Consider the following 16,937-nt stretch of genomic DNA (forward strand, 5'->3'; position numbering starts at 1 on the left):
GAGGCCGCGCATTTGCTCCTGCCCTGGCACAGTTTCATACCTTCAAAAGGTAGCAAATTTCTTCGCAATTGCAACTGCACAACTTAAACATGTTCAGTTCTTACCATCTACCCCCAAGTACACCGGACCAAACAGCCGGTGCTCAAGAACATACAGAGACAGTATATTTCTCATGTGATTCAACAAGATCCACAAACGGCAAGCAAGCCACAACATTTTAGTGGCAGACGAATCTAGATCGCAAGCAGATCTACAATAGATAGGGCTGAATCTAGACGAGAAAACGCTAAACAAGCCACAAGAACAGCTGATCTTTTTATTTCGGATGAAAGATCGGATAGAGTCTGCGCTGCCAAAAGCAGGCTGAATAAAGCAAAATAAACAAATCCAAGAGCAAACAGGCCGCCACATAATGCACCATGAATAGAAAATATCAGGGGGGTTTGTAGAAATTGCTAGAAAGGAAATTGCCTACTGCAAGCCTTTTCGATCGATGGCATGTGGTGACACCCTCAACGAAAGGAGCAGACGAGACCCGGCCATATATAACAAAAGATCAACGTCAAATACCCTTCAAGCTTTTCCTTTTCCTCATCAAAACAAGCTGACAATTTTTGAGATTGCCATGTCAACAGCAGCAAAGACTTTTCTCCTGAACTGGAAATTTTGAGACTGGACGCCAGTATGTATAAGATGAGTTAATATTCCAACGCGTCATAGCCACAAAGCACAAAGCAGAATGTTAGTTTCTCGAGAAGCAGCGAATCTTTTAGAGATTTCCCTTTAGATTCCTACTGCTCGGGAAGGACGGTCGATGATACTCACAAAACTAAGAGTCGAAGCTAGGACGCAACATCTGAAATAAATGCAGCAGGAAGAAAACCCCAGGGAAAATCAAAAGCCTTCCCGAGTTTCCTCCGTTAAATGATAACTTTCCTACGAGGATACTAGCGGGTTTCTTCGATCGAACATGTTATTTGAGATCGCGTCTTCGCAACAAAACCAAAAATCTTTTGATTTTAGCCGAGGATGAACCTACAGAAGATCGTGTCAAAGCCGACGAGAGTTCGCAGGAAGTGAGTCAGGAAGAGACACCCAGAAATGCCCAGAAAGTGAAAACTGTCCTATTTCTTGAAAGTCAAGCTATGGAAATTCAGAACAAAATGATGACATACGTGTTGTGTAATAGTGCGGGCGTTTGGGAAGTGCTTTGAACATGAGATGGTCTCTAGATATTGTGAAATGAGTCTCTTCACATTTGTTGTATGAACGCAGCTTCATTGTGATTGGGTGACATGATACCAACGTTGAAACAATGACAGACGTCGAAAGGTGCAAAAGGATACCGGCAATACTCAATACGTCAAAGTAGTCGGATATTATTCACCGAAATCCCCTGCCGAGTAGATCGAGCCTCTAGCCCCGAGAACATTGATAAAGCCCATTCCTTCTGGAGCCTCGGAAGATTTTCTATTTAAGGCTTAGTGGTCCATGAGGTTGGATGGCATGCCCGTGCAAAATAGAGTTTGCGAGCAACCTTGCTGTCGTCCTAATGGAAATCGTGGAGCCGAGCTGCCGAATAGCTAGTAGACTACATTACATCGAGTGCTGACTGCGTACGGCTCCAAGTCAGATATAGGAGATAGTTGTCGAACTGATGCCGGAACGAATGAAATTCCTATTTACTATCGAATAATGAATGAAGAGGCTGGTATGGATCGCCGAATGTAAGATCCTTGTGGCTTTGAGCGGTGGTGACCCGTCGCCAAGAGTGAAGCGTTAAAGTCTAACGACTTAAAACAATCTGGAGTCAAACGGAACTCGAGTAGCTCATGGGAAGGACGCCTAAAGTGCATATGATGAACATTATTAGGAACTTATGTGGAACAACGATAATATTTGTTATTGGATATGTTGAAATGCCGTGAGCTCCATACAGCCAGCCCTTGAAGTCTTTTTGGGCTAGTTGGTCGGAGCATCGGCACCAATTACTCGTAAATATATTACCTGCGTATTTCCGTTAACAAAAATATCTTGAACGACTAAGTGTTGTTAATGCTTGTCAAAAGCTATACTGTGGTATCGCGGCTCTGAGGCAAGCCAGTGTAACGGCCCGCCGATGCATACCTTAGGTCTGCAAAATACCACAGAGAATGTGCTAGACAAAAGCATGCAATTATGTGATGACTTTTGGTTATTATTAGCTCTTCTGGAAGGCTTCTACGAGCGTGGCGGGCTGTTTGAATCCTGTCTGGCAAAGGGGAATTTGCAAAGCTAGAGCAACGTAGAAGCTCATCTGCCGGCGACCGAGTAAGGCAGTATCTAGTGTTTCTTAACCCTGTGGTAGTCAGACCACCTGAAGGATCACTTTTCATCATCCAGCATACTCGTACAAACGCTCGAGGTGAGGCTTTGCAGTAGTTGACGTCTGAGGGAGCCACATTCAAGTGGGCCGAAGCACGTTTTCCTGTCACACGAGTCCTCAAAGAGTCTGAATTGCGCCCTAGCGGAATTCAAATGGACGAAGAAAGGCTATCATTGGCGTAGACGACAGTAAATTTGTGGAAAGAATGGCTTGACAAGAGAAGTCAAGGCTGGTAAAGTTGTGGTAGGCTTGGCATTGACAACATGTCGATTGTTGTCGGAGCTGCCTCTCCGCCTCCGAGATTGTGAGCACTGAATCGATTTCCATCCCAGTCGTCGATCATTACTTGACAGAGCATCCAGAAAGGTTAAGGTGTATGGGACGACCAGGGTGAAAAAGGATTGTGAAGGTCATCGAGAACAACAGGCGATTGGATTGTGTCGGTGTTTTTACTCTACGCAAACGTTACTCGGTAGATGTATAGCACGTCCAATTCTATTTAGCCTGGAACACAAGCGCGGGTTAAGACGCCAGACTAAAGGTACACATCAATTTGCTCGGTAGGACGATTCGTGAAAGCAGTGCGACGTCGAGGTAATTGCTCTCACGGCACATCTGCCCGCGTACGTCAGACGTGTCAGAGTCTCAGACCTATTAGACCGAGCAGTTGAGATCGTGTCCTGCGATTACAAACCAGGCCTTCGACGATTCCTACCCGGTTGCTGTGGTAAAGCTTCTCGGAAAACCCTCCGTAGGTTGGTAACGGGTTGTGACAATATCGGGATACTCAGGCGACTCGACAAGCCCTTTGTACTGCGAAGATACATTAGTCATCACAGGTAATACTCAACCTCATGACTCACTTGACATGTTTTCAGGAGGATTGACGAGTCAAAACAGTAGCACCAGCGCTCAGAGAGCTTGTTCTGAAGCGATTCTCCACCAGTTCGAACGTGCATCGAAACGCTACCTCAGCAACTTCATCACCTGTGTATCCGAACCACCTTTAGGTGGATGCTTCCGCTCGAGACCAGGGCCTCGACTTAATCACAGTCAGATACCCACAGAGCCTCGCGGGTAGCAGCTCACAGGCGAAAGCTTGCCGTGCCACGCTTTGGTAGAAGCTAGGGTTCTGCATCAAACCAGTAAGTGGCCATTCTCCGAAAACTGTCAGCTTTTGTGCCAGAACTTGAAAAAGAGAAATAAAAGAGGCGTTACCCCCATCTCACTTGGCTACCCAGTCAAACCCCTTCTATTCCTGCAAGCGGCCAACCAGAGACGTCGGACCACAGCAAATTAGATCCCAATCATTTCCTCCCTTGTCTTTGCATACCACGCATTACTTCATAGAACATCCTAGCTATTTATTCTGCTTCTCCCCAAAAAAATGTCCTCCTTTCACCAGACAGACCTTCCCTTTTCGTTCTCGCTTTCCTACAACGACCTTCTTCCTATCTTTACCCACAATCCGGCTATCCTATCAACCCTCAGTATGGGTGAAAGAAACGGAAATCATGCCTACACGAGGGGTTACCCCGCTCGAGCTCCCATGTCTGTTCCGCAGGCACTCGAGATCGCAAGGGATAGCGAAGAAGGAGCTCGAGACCATGCTGTCGTTAACGTGCTTGAAGCTGCGCTGACGACTATATGGGCCAAGGTTGAAGCTCAACGAGATTCTTATATCTTGACTAGAGATGAATTTGCAGTCTTGAATTATTTTCAATCTCGTTTTGCGGGGAACGCGCTAGCTTCTGCTGCTAGGAAGCGTTATTGGGATAATTTGGTAGTCTCTGACACTGCATAGAGTAATCACGATCAGAGAAGTGGGATACCACTAGGGCACTGGAATCCCACGGCTGGATTCGAGGTCACGAAGACTCGTGCTCTTTGTACATACAGTCACGATGGCTGCGAAAACTCAAATCGACGATACCAAGGCGGAAAATTTGGCCACCATGGAACAAGCGAATGGAATATCATTATCGCCAAGGGAAAAGGGCGACGTCCATGATCTGGAGTATTTGCTAGAGGGTGGGGAGGAGAAGGGAGGTGTGAGGACAAAACAGTGGGCAACTCGACGAAGATTGCACTTACCTTTGGCTATTCTTGCGATATGGGGCGGATTGCTGTTTGGCTTTAGCGACTGCTTTATTACCAACGACACCAAGACAGAGCTTGCGGTTTCATCCTCCAAGACTTTCAAATTGGTTAAGGACGCAATTCAGGTGACTCTGGCTACTCCTGCAACAGCAGTGTTGGAATGCTTCCAAGTCTACCAACCGGTGCTCTTCCCAAAGGGTGCGGTGGACCAAGTCATCACAAGTGATGGAACCGAGAACACTACTATTATTGCGCCCTCGAGCTCGAATAGCAGTTGCCAAGTTCTTTTAATGGATCACTCATTCGGATACTCCTATGGAATGCCGTTTGTCGGTAAGTCCAACCCTTCCGAATGCATCTTACATCTATACTGACACAGCTTCAACAGGAAACTACACACCGCCAAAATGCAAATTCAACCGCGTCGCTATGAACTTTACAGTTACCTCACGAGGTCGTCAATATGATCGACTCGCCATCATGTACTTCAACGACACGGAAGTGTGGAGAACCTCAACTGCAGAGCCAACTACCAATGGTATTCGCTGGGAGTACATCAAGGACATGACTGAATATCTATACTTCTGGAACTCACCCCAAACGTTGATATTCGATCTTGGCAACCTAGTCAACGATGTATACACTGGTTCATTCAACACCACTCTAACAGCAACATTCTTTACCGTCGAAGAGGATGCCAACGCCGCCTCGCTGATTCTTCCCATCTCAGCAAGAAAAGGATCTACCAATTCAGCAAGTGTATTCATGCTTCCCTCCGACACCGCAGTCAACACCTTGACCCTCCCGCAAAATGTCAACCGCGCAGTTTTTTCTATCTCCGCATGTGGCCAATCCACGGAGGAGTTCTGGTGGGGTAACGTTTTACAGTCGAACATCAACACCTTCGTTCCCTACGATGGAACACTATACGGCTATTCTCCTTTCCGCGAAGTTCAAGTCTTGATCGACGGCCAACTAGCAGGCGTTCAATGGCCTTTCCCCGTCATCTTTACAGGTGGCGTAGTCCCAGGTCTTTGGCGTCCCATTGTCGGGATCGATGCATTCGATTTGCGCGAGCACGAAATTGACATCACGCCTTGGCTTCCTATTCTTAGTGATGGCAAATCACACAGTTTCGAGATCAGAGTAGTGGGCCTCGACGATGACGGAGAGACAGGCACATTAACCCAAACCGTCGGATCATCCTGGTATGTCACCGGCAAGATATTCATCTGGCAAGACTCGCCCTCTGCAATCACAAGCGGACGAGAACCCACCGTCCTCCTCCCCGCCCCCGTGATCTCCATCTCGCAAACCTCGACCCAATCCCCCAGCGGCGCCAACGAAACCCTCGAATACACCATCAACGTCTCGCGGACGCTCTCCATCTCCTCCCTCCTCACCACCGAAACCGGCACGCGTCTCGTATCCTGGACACAGTCCCTCTCCGTCAAGAACTACGGCCTCTACACCCTCTTCGGCGCCATCCAAGTCAACAACCAGACCACCACCGGCCTCGACCAAAGCACAGGCGGCACGTACTACAAGTCCTCCTACAGCTACCCGCTGTACGCGAATACCACGTACCTCGTCGACGCCAGCACGAACTTTACCATCGCCGCGGACCTTTCCCACGGATTGAACCTCGATATCTCAGGCTCGCCCGTCTTTCCAACGGGTCTCCAGCCCTTTCACACCACGCTCTCGACGGAAGGACTCGAAGGAACGTCGCTCTCCACAACACAAAACGGAACTGCGTTTTACGCGGGCTCGCCGTCCACAGGGACGAGTAGCGGATACGGCAGCACGTCTCAGGATTTCCGGTTTGCGGGCGTAGGACCGGGTGCGAGGGAACTGTATACGCGGAGCGTGGAGGCAGTAAATGGTAGTGTGGTGCGGGATAGGAGTGCGTTGTTGGGTGCGAGTATTGGGGGATATAGGGGATCGCCGCCGTTGATTGCGGGTGGGAGAGCTGTTGTGGAGGGTGTGGTTAGTGCGAAAGAGGTGCTTGGACGGGGGAGGGGTGGTGCGAAGGAGGTTTTGGTGCAGGCTGGTGTGTGAGATGGTTTAGATGAGTGAGGTGTGCTTGGTGATTGGAAACGCTTTCTTGTCGTTCTTTATGTACCTATTGGGGAGCGGGTTTGGTATGTCGCTCGGGAAAGTTCGAAGACATTCGTAGTTTGGATTGAAAATAAGTAAATACTCAACTAGACAGCCAAGGCACATGTTCTGAACCTTGATGCGTTCAATCTTTTGCCAGAACCGTTGGCCTCTCAGACAAGGCTTCTCCTTACATTTTGGACGCATCTAAGTATCTGATGACTAAAGGTTGATTGACATTTATTAAGTATCTTGTATAGCTCATCTATATTAAAATCTACACCAATCTATATAACTCCCAGATCAATCAAACTACCTAGGTATCCTCGACTCCTCAAAACTCCTCCCCCTCTGGGCATCCCTCCCATGAACCTCCATCATCAGCCCCATCTCCTCTTCACCCATCACCCTCTCCCTGCCACTCTCCTTCCCCCCATTATTCCTCCCAACAGCAACCCAAACCGCACTCCCGAGAATAAGACCACTCCCGCCTAAACTCCACCACCCAGGACTAACTCCAAAAACCACTTTATCCAACGCCAACGCAAAAAGCATATTACAATAAATCATGTTGGTCGCTCTACCACCCTCGCCTCTCCCGCCTACGGCCAGCCCTTTCGTGAGCATGAATTGCATTACAAAACCACATATTCCGAGGAATAAGAGCATACACCACTGTCTGAACCCGTTTGGGAGTGCGAAAGAGGGGGAGTATGGGATGGGAAGGGTGAGACAGGTGAGTGAGATTGTGGTGCAGAAGAAGGCGAAGTAGTTTACGGAGATGAGGGGGTGGGCGCGGTGGCCGATCAAGCGTATGGTGGTGAAAGCGCCGGCAGCACCGAGGACGCCGAGGAGGGCCACGGCGAGGGCTGCGAGGCGCTGGGAGTTTGTTGGGGTTGGAAAGTCTTCGTGGTAGGTAGAGGTACCGTTGGTTTGAGGAGGAGGAGAAGGAGTTGCTTCTGGGGATGTGAAGAAGGAGGTTGGACGTGCTATGAGAATAACTCCAAGGAGGGAAATGAGGGAAGCGTATTGGGCCGTTCGAGGGAAGGGTTCGCGAAGGAAGATTGAGCACCCATAGGAGGCTACTGATGGTGCGAGGAAGGTAATCACCACTGCGTCGGCGATGGGTAGGTATTGAAGTGAGTCTGTGAAGGTTAGTATTCATTTTTGGTCTCTTGTCAGAATATGGAAGACTGTAATACGAGACAATCGCATTGAAAACATACAATACATCCCATAGATACCAAAAAATCCGCTAAAGCCCCTTGCCAATAATAACCATCTAATGCCTCTCTCTCCGAGCAAAAAATTGGGTACTTTCTTCCACCACATCCATGCACAACAAAATACCATTGTCAAGCCCATTCTCGCAAACAGAATCTGTAGAGGATGCATTCCCCCGTCCTCCAGCTCCAACAACCGAGTTGTGACATTCATGAGAGCTCCAAATAGCTGGGATAGGGCAACCAGAAACAACCCATAATTGCGATTCCAGAAGGCAGAAGCTTTGCCTTTGAAGGTGGTTGGTGGAGGTGGATATGGTGACGGGTTTCGAGATGGGTAGGAGGAGATGGTGCTTATTGATAAACGGCGGAACGAGTCTGGATTTAGGAGAGCAGTGTTGGATGATTTTGGGGGGAGGTACGTTTGGTTTAGGTCAACGTTGGTTGCGGCATCGAAGTGCGAGGGTACATTTTGGAATGAGTCCAACCGATTATCTTCGTGGATAGAAGCAGTGATTTCCGGTTTGATAGAGGAAGAATCATTCTGTGCAGGGATTGAAGGAGACAACATCTTTACCTGGACTCATCGCAACAAGGGAAACGAAGGTATACAGAGATCCTCGAAGATACATGGTAAGAAGCAGAAAGGGACGACGTCAATGACTCTGCCAAAGACGTCCTAATGTGCGGAATCACTTACAAAATGGTGGCTCATGTCCTCCGCAAATAGAAAGCTCCGCGACGGTGAAGAAGTGGAGAATTACTCTCTGCAACTAGACCAAGTTGCCGTCAACCATGAGAGGAAGCGCTAAACGGTTATAGGATTGCGGCAACGGCCAACTCCTCAAGTGCGTCTCCTCAAGCTCGTTGGCTTTGATATTGTCGAATAAGACATTAGAGCTTTGCTCTGATTGTGTCTGGACATGATTGGATATGTAGCGACAGCAATCTTCTCGTCCTCTGTTGGCCTTCCAAAGTGTTGATGGATGATGTATGATTTTGGCTTGTGACGAATGTCAAAAAGTGTGAACGAGGCGGGGAAGGATATCCGGGTTGGTGTTCTTATGGTGGCAGGCTTCCCGATTGGAGTGACGACCCCACGTCCGTTATCGGTATCGTGTGCATTTGCTTGGCTATGTAAAGCGACTGTAGCGTAATGATGTTGCAGTAATATTTGCATAGTAGAGTTACTCAAAATGAATGAACTCCTTACTGCTGTTGGAAGTGAAATATTACATTCTATTTCCGGAATTGGAATCTTGTTCCAGCGTGCTCACCGCCGAATACCTTTGAAGCAGAAGAGTGTTGAAACACCCCTCGAGGGCATGTCATTCGCATTTGCTTCAGGCAATGCATTATCCCATGTCGGGTTCCATCCACAGAGCAAGGAAATCGGAATCGAGTGAACTTGATAGATAAAATCTGACATTAATCCCAACTCCAATCAACCACAGGCGGTTGGGCGTGGTGCATACGACACGGAAACCGTGATGCCAGTCCAAAAGCCAATAGAAGTTGAACAACAACCAGGCATAGGTACCTAGGTAAGTTTCAATGTAACTTTCGTCCCTGGTTGCGGACGAAAAGGACAAGGTCGCCCGCTGCTGAATCCCTCTCGAGGCCATTGCCTCAGTTGGTATAGCTTCAATATAGCTTGGGAAATGCTAGACCTAAACCAAGATTAACGGCAGACCTTCGTGGGCAAAGGATTCTAGCACTTGCACACTGTTGAAAAAGCCCGTGGCTCTCGCATGAGAGACTATTTGGAGAGATTGGAAAATGCAAAGTCCATGATCAGTTCCCATAATCTATCCGGGTATCTTCCCAAATGCAAACCAAACGCCAACCAGATCCCAATCCCAAATATATACTCACAAAATCACCCTTCAGCCCTTATTTCTTACTACTCCGTCCCCCCAACGTAACTTTCTCGTCGTCATCATCACCATCCCCCAATTCCTCCTCCAACCCTTTAACATCACTCTTCGTAATCTTATCATCATTCATATCCACCAGCTTCTTCGCCTTATCAATCTCGCTCTTCTTATCGAGCGTATCCTGAATCTTGCCCAGATACTTTGGATTCTTCCTGCATGTGAACTTTATGTCGTCGAGTTTGACTTTCTGGCGACCGGCGAGGGTCGCGGAGCGCGCTGCTTCGAAACAAATTTCGGTAACGAAGTCGGTGAGGAGTTCGTCTAGGACTTTGCGTGTGCCTTCGAGAGGGGTGTGGACGTCGCCGAAGGCATATAGAAAGCTGTCAACTGGAGGCGGATATGTTAATTGAGCAAGTAGAGGGACGAGAAGTGAGGGAACCTACGTTCTCTGTCGCTGAAGTTTTGTTGACCGCGGTTTTTGCCAACACGAGCGCGTGGTTCCATTTTGATATGACTTCAGTGTTTGGTATGGCTTGAAGGTTGGCAATGAGGGCGAATTGTAGTTGTGTAGAGGTCTTGTAGATTTGATGATAGGATGAAGCTGTACTTGTGCAAAGTACTGTACAAGGCTGAGGGTAGCTCGGTACATCCTCGGCTGTATTCAAGCCTGCCTGAATGCGCTGCCCTCTACAGCGTGTTCTCAAAAACACCGGTATCACAACTCACCTTATTCCAGATCGCAAAGTGTCGCTTTCAGTCAAAATGGCATGCTACACAATATCGCGCTCCTGTACTCTACATGCTGACTGCCTTCACAGTCTGCCCTCTTCAACTTCCAATCCGCACTCCTCGTGCTCCTCCTCCTCATCTGCACCAGCGCATATGTTCACCAATTGTTCCCAGGTTTTATGGACAGAAATAAGGAAGGGTAGGGATCCCACCACGAGACAGTAAGTCAAGATTAACAGGACGTAGGGCTTTCACTGGAGTCTTCTGGAAATGTGCGAGAATAGGGGAACGACTGAGTCCGTATATTAGTATGTGTTGTGTTGTTATGGCTGTAAGTCACCCTCGGGCAGATATCCAAGGGCCAGAAACTAAGTCGGGTAGGGCTCCTTGTTCTTGGGGAAATAAGAGGCTGATGGGATTTTGGCGTTACGGGGGCGTGGGAGATGGTGGCATAGCTCACCGAATGGAAACTACGGATGCGTTACGATGTATAGATTGGGAATTGGGCGATCGAGATGAAATTGCTGGAATGTACAGGGAATAACGAAGAATATACCAGCGCAGCATCAGATACCCGCCACATAGAAATAAGCATGTTTAAGCTGTAGAGATATGGTCAACGTATAAGGATCAAGGTCCTAATTTACAAGAGGGACACCACCCAAAATATAGCAGCCCCAACGCCATCGCTAAATTAAGATCTCACAAAGTTACTCGTTACGAATGCTTGTCGCTGCACTCTCGCTTTCACCCCATATGTCCCTACTCTCTTGCTCAACCGCTCTCATAGCAGCAGCAACTTCCTCTAGTTTAGCAACGACGTCCAGGACCCCAGCGTTGACTCTTTGAAAGTATCGATCATTGGCTTCTCGCCTTTTGCGTGCCAGGAGGACGTCCGCTTCGGTTTCTTCCTCCAACTTGCTTCCTCTCCTCTCAGCAGCAGCAATACCACCACTGCTACTCCCGGGTCGTATACTTCCTGTAACCGTACTTCCAACCGCTTCCAGGGCGCTTCTGCCTTCACTACCCAGTGTCAACCCTCCCTTTACTTTGCTTTCCTTGTCTGTTCCTTCCACGGCCTCGTCGGCCTCACTTCTTGCCCAAGCCTGCGCAAGTCCAATTTGCGCCGACCTCAGTTCATCCAATGCCTTTCCATGCTCAGGTCCAAAGACGTGTGTTCCATTGACTGCACTCAACTCAACCTCCTCCAGCGTACCCTGCATCTCAGCCCATAACGCATCGGTTCTATCAGCCTGTCTCTTCCCTTCCGACTCCTGTTGCTGTCTCGTCAGAGCGGGTCTAGGTAAATTCGACCCTAAGAGAGATTCTGGAGCCCCATCACTCGATCGTGTGGGCGGCATCCGGAGTGATCTCTGGCGGATCAACGGCGCACGACTTGGATTCAGCGAAGAATTCTGAGCAGTACTTGTTGGAGGCGCTACTGTTGGTAAACCTGGTAGCGATACGTGAGATGCATTTTGAGAAGGAGGCCCCAAGAATAAAGCTGGGGGAGGCTCTCTCAAGGGTTTTGATTTCGTCTTTGGAGACGAATCTTGCTGAGACATTTTACATGTCTGGAATGTCGGCGGCGCGGTGCTGTCAGCGTCGTCAGCAATCTATGGGATAGCGACTGGATTGGCTTCGTCGTATGGGTTTGCGCAGGGAGCAAGCCAGCGGTCGCATTCTGGGCAATTGAAAGATCACGTGTAATTAGCTAAGTTTTGGCTCGCTAAATTCTTAGCAGGGTGGGTGCGCCCACCACCGTAGTTTTGCACAATCGTTAAACCTCGAATTTTCAAGTCCACGACAACAACACCCAACGACAATCCCATAACGCCATAAACCGGTATGTAACCATTGCTATTCCACGATTGCATAGAAGTGGTTTGTGCGACGAAGTTAGGACTTGACGCTAACTCAGATATAGCAATCATGGGTAAAGGAAAGCCACGGTACGAATCCCTTCCGCATCAATAGCTTCAAAATATCGACGGCGACAATTAGAGTCATGCAATATATCTGGAACAGTTTCTAATAAGTGCGTAGTGGATTATTGGCCGGAAGAAAGCTCAGCAACCACCGTCGTGAGCAGCGTTGGGCGGATCTTTCATACAAGAAGCGTGCTCTGGGAACCGCTTTCAAGTCTTCACCATTCGGAGGATCATCCCACGCCAAGGGTATCGTTCTCGAGAAAGTCGGTGTCGAGGCCAAACAGCCAAACTCCGCTATCCGAAAGTGTGTCAGAGTTCAGTTGATCAAGAACGGAAAGAAGGTTACTGCTTTCGGTGAGTGGAGATAATTTCAGTTACATTTTAAGAGGATATGGGATAGCTTGGTATTGTGGGATTAGAACGGAGTGGTTTCATGGCGGAAAAATTATGTCAGGAAAGCTGTATCAGAACCAGGGACTAACATGTCATTTCTCAGTACCTAACGATGGTTGTCTCAACTTCGTAGACGAGAACGACGAGGTTCTTCTTGCAGGTTTCGGTCGTAAGGGAAAGGCAAAGGGAGATATTCCTGGTGTGCGATTCAAGGTCGTCAAGGTTTCCGGAGTTGGTCTTTCAGCGCTGTGGAAGGAGAAGAAGGAGAAGCCAAGATCGTAGATTACGAATCGACAATTTTTCAATCCTGTACCTGGCTTTTTTCTTGCGATGGGGACTATTCAATGGGAGATATGGTGTTCAGTTTGCAACGGTGCAATGGCTTCATGAAGGAATGATGGTCTAGCATGAGGACATTTGCGAACGAAATATATCTGCATTGATCATGCCATCAAAACCAGACCCGAGTGGTGTTACTGTGTGCCGGAGGCAGTTAATGTGACTAGAACCATCAGCAAATATTAGAAGCATTCTAGAGCATTTGGGATAGTGTTCTTTTCGGCTTGTGGATGTGGCAAACAATGATTGTTCTTCACGAACTAATCCACCTCGTAAACCACATGTTTCTCATCCCATTCAAGTCATTCTAGCTTAGGATGTTTATTTTGAAGCGGGTAGACATTCTAGATCAGGAATATTCGAGCGGCCATCAACTCTCATAGACGTTCAGAGAATGAGTTGACCCACTACCTATCCTTTACAAGCCATTCCTAATACATCCATGCCTCCCCAAACACACTCATATGACACAAACCATGCGTGATATGAGCTTAGTTTCTTAATGTGAACATCCTTTCCAATGAAATATCCCCAACTACATTGGGTGATGTGAAAATAAAGGTAAATCTTCCCTTCCAGCTCCTAATGGTATATATTAAGAAATACTTGGGATATGGCAGTGAATTGAATAGGACTGAGTGACTGGTCCGTAAGAGGGGGTTTGAAATTTATGGTGGTGGTGAAAAGGAAGGGGAGTTGAGTGAGTGGTCATATGTTTAATAAGACACTAGAGATCATAGGTAATGATACTATCCTGCCATTTTACTCACTTGAAAAACTGCACATCTGATGCCTGCATTTACTATCCCTAGTTTGTTCTACAGATTGAGCAACATCTGATTCCTTCATCCCAAGTTAAAAAAACTCATTCTAGGGGATGCTAGAACTTCTGGTTAGGGAAACCAACAGCGGTCTTCTTTTCAAGCAACAATGGAGGCTATGTCTTGTCAAGGAGTGTGGTTTGTTGCATGTCGCAAAGAGGTTGAATGGATTTTCTGAGGATAGAATATGTAATCTTTCGAGGGGTGAAGGTGTCTGGATTGAGGAGTCTGAGGGATTGGGAATGGGTTTGGTGTTTAAGTGACTCGGGGCTTTGACTTCGGAGGCTGGAATGGTAATGAGAAGAAGTTAGAACGTACCTTAGGTAATCGTTTGTATGGGTTTGAGTTGCAAGAACAGATTCAGTAGCAGAAAGTATATATTCCCGAGTGCATGTGAGATTCTGTAGATTTGTGAAGTGTACTTTTGCGCCTTCTGAACAATTATATCAAACTTTATATACTATATATGACACGCTTCGAATTCCAACGCCTTGAGACATTATGCTTACCTTTCTATAACGCCGATTCCCTGCAAACCAATTCATACACATTACCAGCCTCTCACCACTTCAAACACTCTCACTCTTCCTCGACGAAAACATACTACTCCCGAACTTCTTCTTCTTCCCAATCTTCTCCTTCTTCTCATCCGCCGCCACATCCCCATACGCCTTTCCACTTCCTCTTTTTCTGCCACTCTTCACATCCCTCCTGCTCGCACAACAGCAACTCAAACACAAATGAATGATCCACGCAATCAAACTCATCGCCGCCGCCGTCCACATGAACGCAAACATCTGCGTTCCCACCGCCGCACCGATGTTTAAGCTCTCCTGGCTCGTGATTACGTTGCGGAAGATAATGAACATGACGGTTGCGATGATCGCCGCTGCCACGGTCATGAGCGTGGAGATGAAAGACCAGATGACGAAAAAGAGAGACCACCAGCGTGAGTAAAGCGTGATGTAAGCGAGGAAGATGTTTACGAAATTCATACATGCTCCTGTCAGGAAGAAACCAAACATGATATGACTTGCGATCTTGATCAAATCCAGGATGTCATTGATGTCAGCTGGTAAAGTGATAGTAGCGCCGGATAGAAGTTCGTTGAGCAGGATCTCAACCGGATTGAACCAGTACAGGGTTTGGTGGGGCGAACAGTAGGTTATGCCTTCGTTGTTGTAGCCTTCGCAGAAATTCCAGAGCCCGACTTGGTAGAAATCGTGGAGGCCGAGGGAGCGGGCGAGCGAGTTGACGAACATGATGTCGTCGGGTGCGGAGACGGGGAGGATGTTGGCGAGGTCGAGGGTGAAGAAGTAGGTGTCGCGGAGGACGGGACGGTCGTTGAGGTTTCCGATTAAAACCTGTGGTTCTTTTGTTAGTCTTGAATTGGGTTATTTGGAATTGAGAAGACTTACGAGGATGAGGAAAATTAGGGATACGAAGAAGAGAAAGCTGGAGATCATAATCCATATTTTCCGTGTTCGAGTTGCTCGTTTGATGTTTACTCCCGGCGAGAAACTTGGTGTCAAAGTTCGATCTGAGGATATATCCTGTCCTGCCACTCCATCATGAACGCCATCATTCGTTTGAACCGGCACTTGAGCCCTGTTCTCTCTCCGTCTCGCACCCAGAGACTTGAATGAAGGAAGCGGCATTTCCACAATCTCAATTGGCACTGCCAACCACGATGTTCGAAATGGGAGACAATTATGAAGTTGTTGACCAGAATTTACGAGTCGTGGAAGAAAAATGTATCTGCCCCTAGCAAATAGTAGCTTGCTCCCAGGACGAAACTCTGGGCCCGTGTCGTATCGACATCATCGGTCGAGGGGTGCGGTGATCCGTTGCGCGTCTTGACTGGGTGGATTGGCCAGTCGACGGGGGAGTTTCCGCCACGCCACCGATTCATTGTTTACATTTAGTCAATTCTCCTCGCTTATCTAGTATCTATTATACATGATCCAGACCATATGTTTTCTGTTCAAGCGCCCTATTTTCAATCTTTTTGGAATTCATGTCTTGGCCCAAATCAAAGAACAGAAAATATCCCGAACTCAACGTCATCCAAGATCTCGCTTGGGTTGGCGGGCGCTGAAAAGGGGCTTTCATTCGCTGTCGAAGAGCCATGTCAGAAGCCACTTCAGCGCCTTGATGCGTCGGAACCGGCAGCTTAAACAACCTGGAGCAGATCTGGGCATCCTTTTGTCCCCGGTTGTGCCTGTGCGTTGGGGGACTGGCGGGATGCTGGGGGTGTGCGGTTCTAGCCATGACAAGACCTAGTTCAAATAGATCATTAGATGAGAATAAAGTTTTGCAGCGACTGTTAGCAGAAATCATCTTCATCATCTGAATTAGAGGGATATAGGGTATCATTTGCTGCACCACCAATGGCCGTCTTTTGGTACTCAACGATAAGATACTAATACGAAGCTCAGCCCCGTTGGTGACGAGACATATCTGACATTGGAACGTTGGCTTGCAACCTATTTCATACTTGGACTCGTCCGATTTAAGGTACCAAGTAACTTAACAAGCCATCTTAAGACACAAGACAGGCTGTTGGGTTACTAGTCAGGTGTAAGGAGAGCACTACTTTTCCGCAACACGCCGTGCCTTCCGGAGATGGGCTAAAGAAACAACACCAGAGGGAAAAGAATAGCATGAGCAGCGTTCTAGATTTTTATAGCTCTCCAAGTACTGCAACTTCGGCCCTATTGATAATTCGGCATTTCGGCCTTACGATTATTGTAAGTAAGTAAAAAGTCTCAACGCTTTGCATTCAAATGCACGGTACTGGCCGTGTTACCTTTGTGCTAGATGCCCCTGACTTGCACGTCGACGTCATAGCTTCAAAAATAATATCTCAAACAACACAACCAATTTTCAGTTTGCCCAGCAGGCATTGACCTTGCAATAATAATAGCAGTCACAGCCAGAAAAGATGCCGATGCTCTAGAATCGATCTAACAATCTCTTAGCGGTATTGAGTCTATTGACGTCGACCACATCCGGAGTCTCCAGAACTCCATTGAAGATTTCCCATCAGACTCGAAAAG

General features: G+C 47.7%; 6 protein-coding genes across 6 annotated transcripts; 2 read left to right on the top strand and 4 right to left on the bottom strand.

Annotated features, from left to right (window-relative positions):
• Positions 1–3,857: 3,857 nt before the first annotated feature.
• GLAREA_09211 (uncharacterized protein) lies at positions 3,858–6,526 on the top strand (the record flags this gene model as incomplete). Its single annotated transcript, XM_008078172.1, has 3 exons — positions 3,858–4,148; positions 4,204–4,798; positions 4,854–6,526. The coding sequence occupies 3 exons, from the start codon at positions 3,858–3,860 to the stop codon at positions 6,524–6,526; spliced, it is 2,559 nt and encodes an 852-aa protein (XP_008076363.1).
• Positions 6,527–6,877: 351 nt separating this feature from the next.
• On the bottom strand, positions 6,878–8,359 carry GLAREA_09212 (Multidrug resistance efflux transporter EmrE; the record flags this gene model as incomplete). Its single annotated transcript, XM_008078173.1, has 2 exons — positions 6,878–7,710; positions 7,792–8,359. The coding sequence occupies 2 exons, from the start codon at positions 8,357–8,359 to the stop codon at positions 6,878–6,880; spliced, it is 1,401 nt and encodes a 466-aa protein (XP_008076364.1).
• Positions 8,360–9,681: 1,322 nt separating this feature from the next.
• GLAREA_09213 (Histone-fold containing protein) lies at positions 9,682–10,169 on the bottom strand (the record flags this gene model as incomplete). The annotated part of the gene is made up of 2 exons (XM_008078174.1): positions 9,682–10,052; positions 10,109–10,169. 2 exons carry the CDS (start codon positions 10,167–10,169, stop codon positions 9,682–9,684), a joined length of 432 nt encoding a protein of 143 aa, XP_008076365.1.
• A 935-nt stretch (positions 10,170–11,104) lies between these two features.
• On the bottom strand, positions 11,105–11,959 carry GLAREA_09214 (uncharacterized protein; the record flags this gene model as incomplete). The annotated part of the gene is made up of 1 exon (XM_008078175.1): positions 11,105–11,959. One exon carries the CDS (start codon positions 11,957–11,959, stop codon positions 11,105–11,107), a length of 855 nt encoding a protein of 284 aa, XP_008076366.1.
• Positions 11,960–12,326: 367 nt separating this feature from the next.
• Positions 12,327–13,000, top strand: GLAREA_09215 (Nucleic acid-binding protein; the record flags this gene model as incomplete). The annotated part of the gene is made up of 3 exons (XM_008078176.1): positions 12,327–12,346; positions 12,441–12,679; positions 12,822–13,000. The coding sequence occupies 3 exons, from the start codon at positions 12,327–12,329 to the stop codon at positions 12,998–13,000; spliced, it is 438 nt and encodes a 145-aa protein (XP_008076367.1).
• Positions 13,001–14,447: 1,447 nt separating this feature from the next.
• GLAREA_09216 (uncharacterized protein) lies at positions 14,448–15,536 on the bottom strand (the record flags this gene model as incomplete). Its single annotated transcript, XM_008078177.1, has 2 exons — positions 14,448–15,242; positions 15,297–15,536. The coding sequence occupies 2 exons, from the start codon at positions 15,534–15,536 to the stop codon at positions 14,448–14,450; spliced, it is 1,035 nt and encodes a 344-aa protein (XP_008076368.1).
• Between the last annotated feature and the right edge of the window lie 1,401 nt (positions 15,537–16,937).

The sequence above is a fragment of the Glarea lozoyensis genome, assembly GCF_000409485.1.
Source record: "Glarea lozoyensis ATCC 20868 chromosome Unknown GLAREA1, whole genome shotgun sequence".
NCBI lineage: Eukaryota > Fungi > Ascomycota > Leotiomycetes > Helotiales > Helotiaceae > Glarea > Glarea lozoyensis.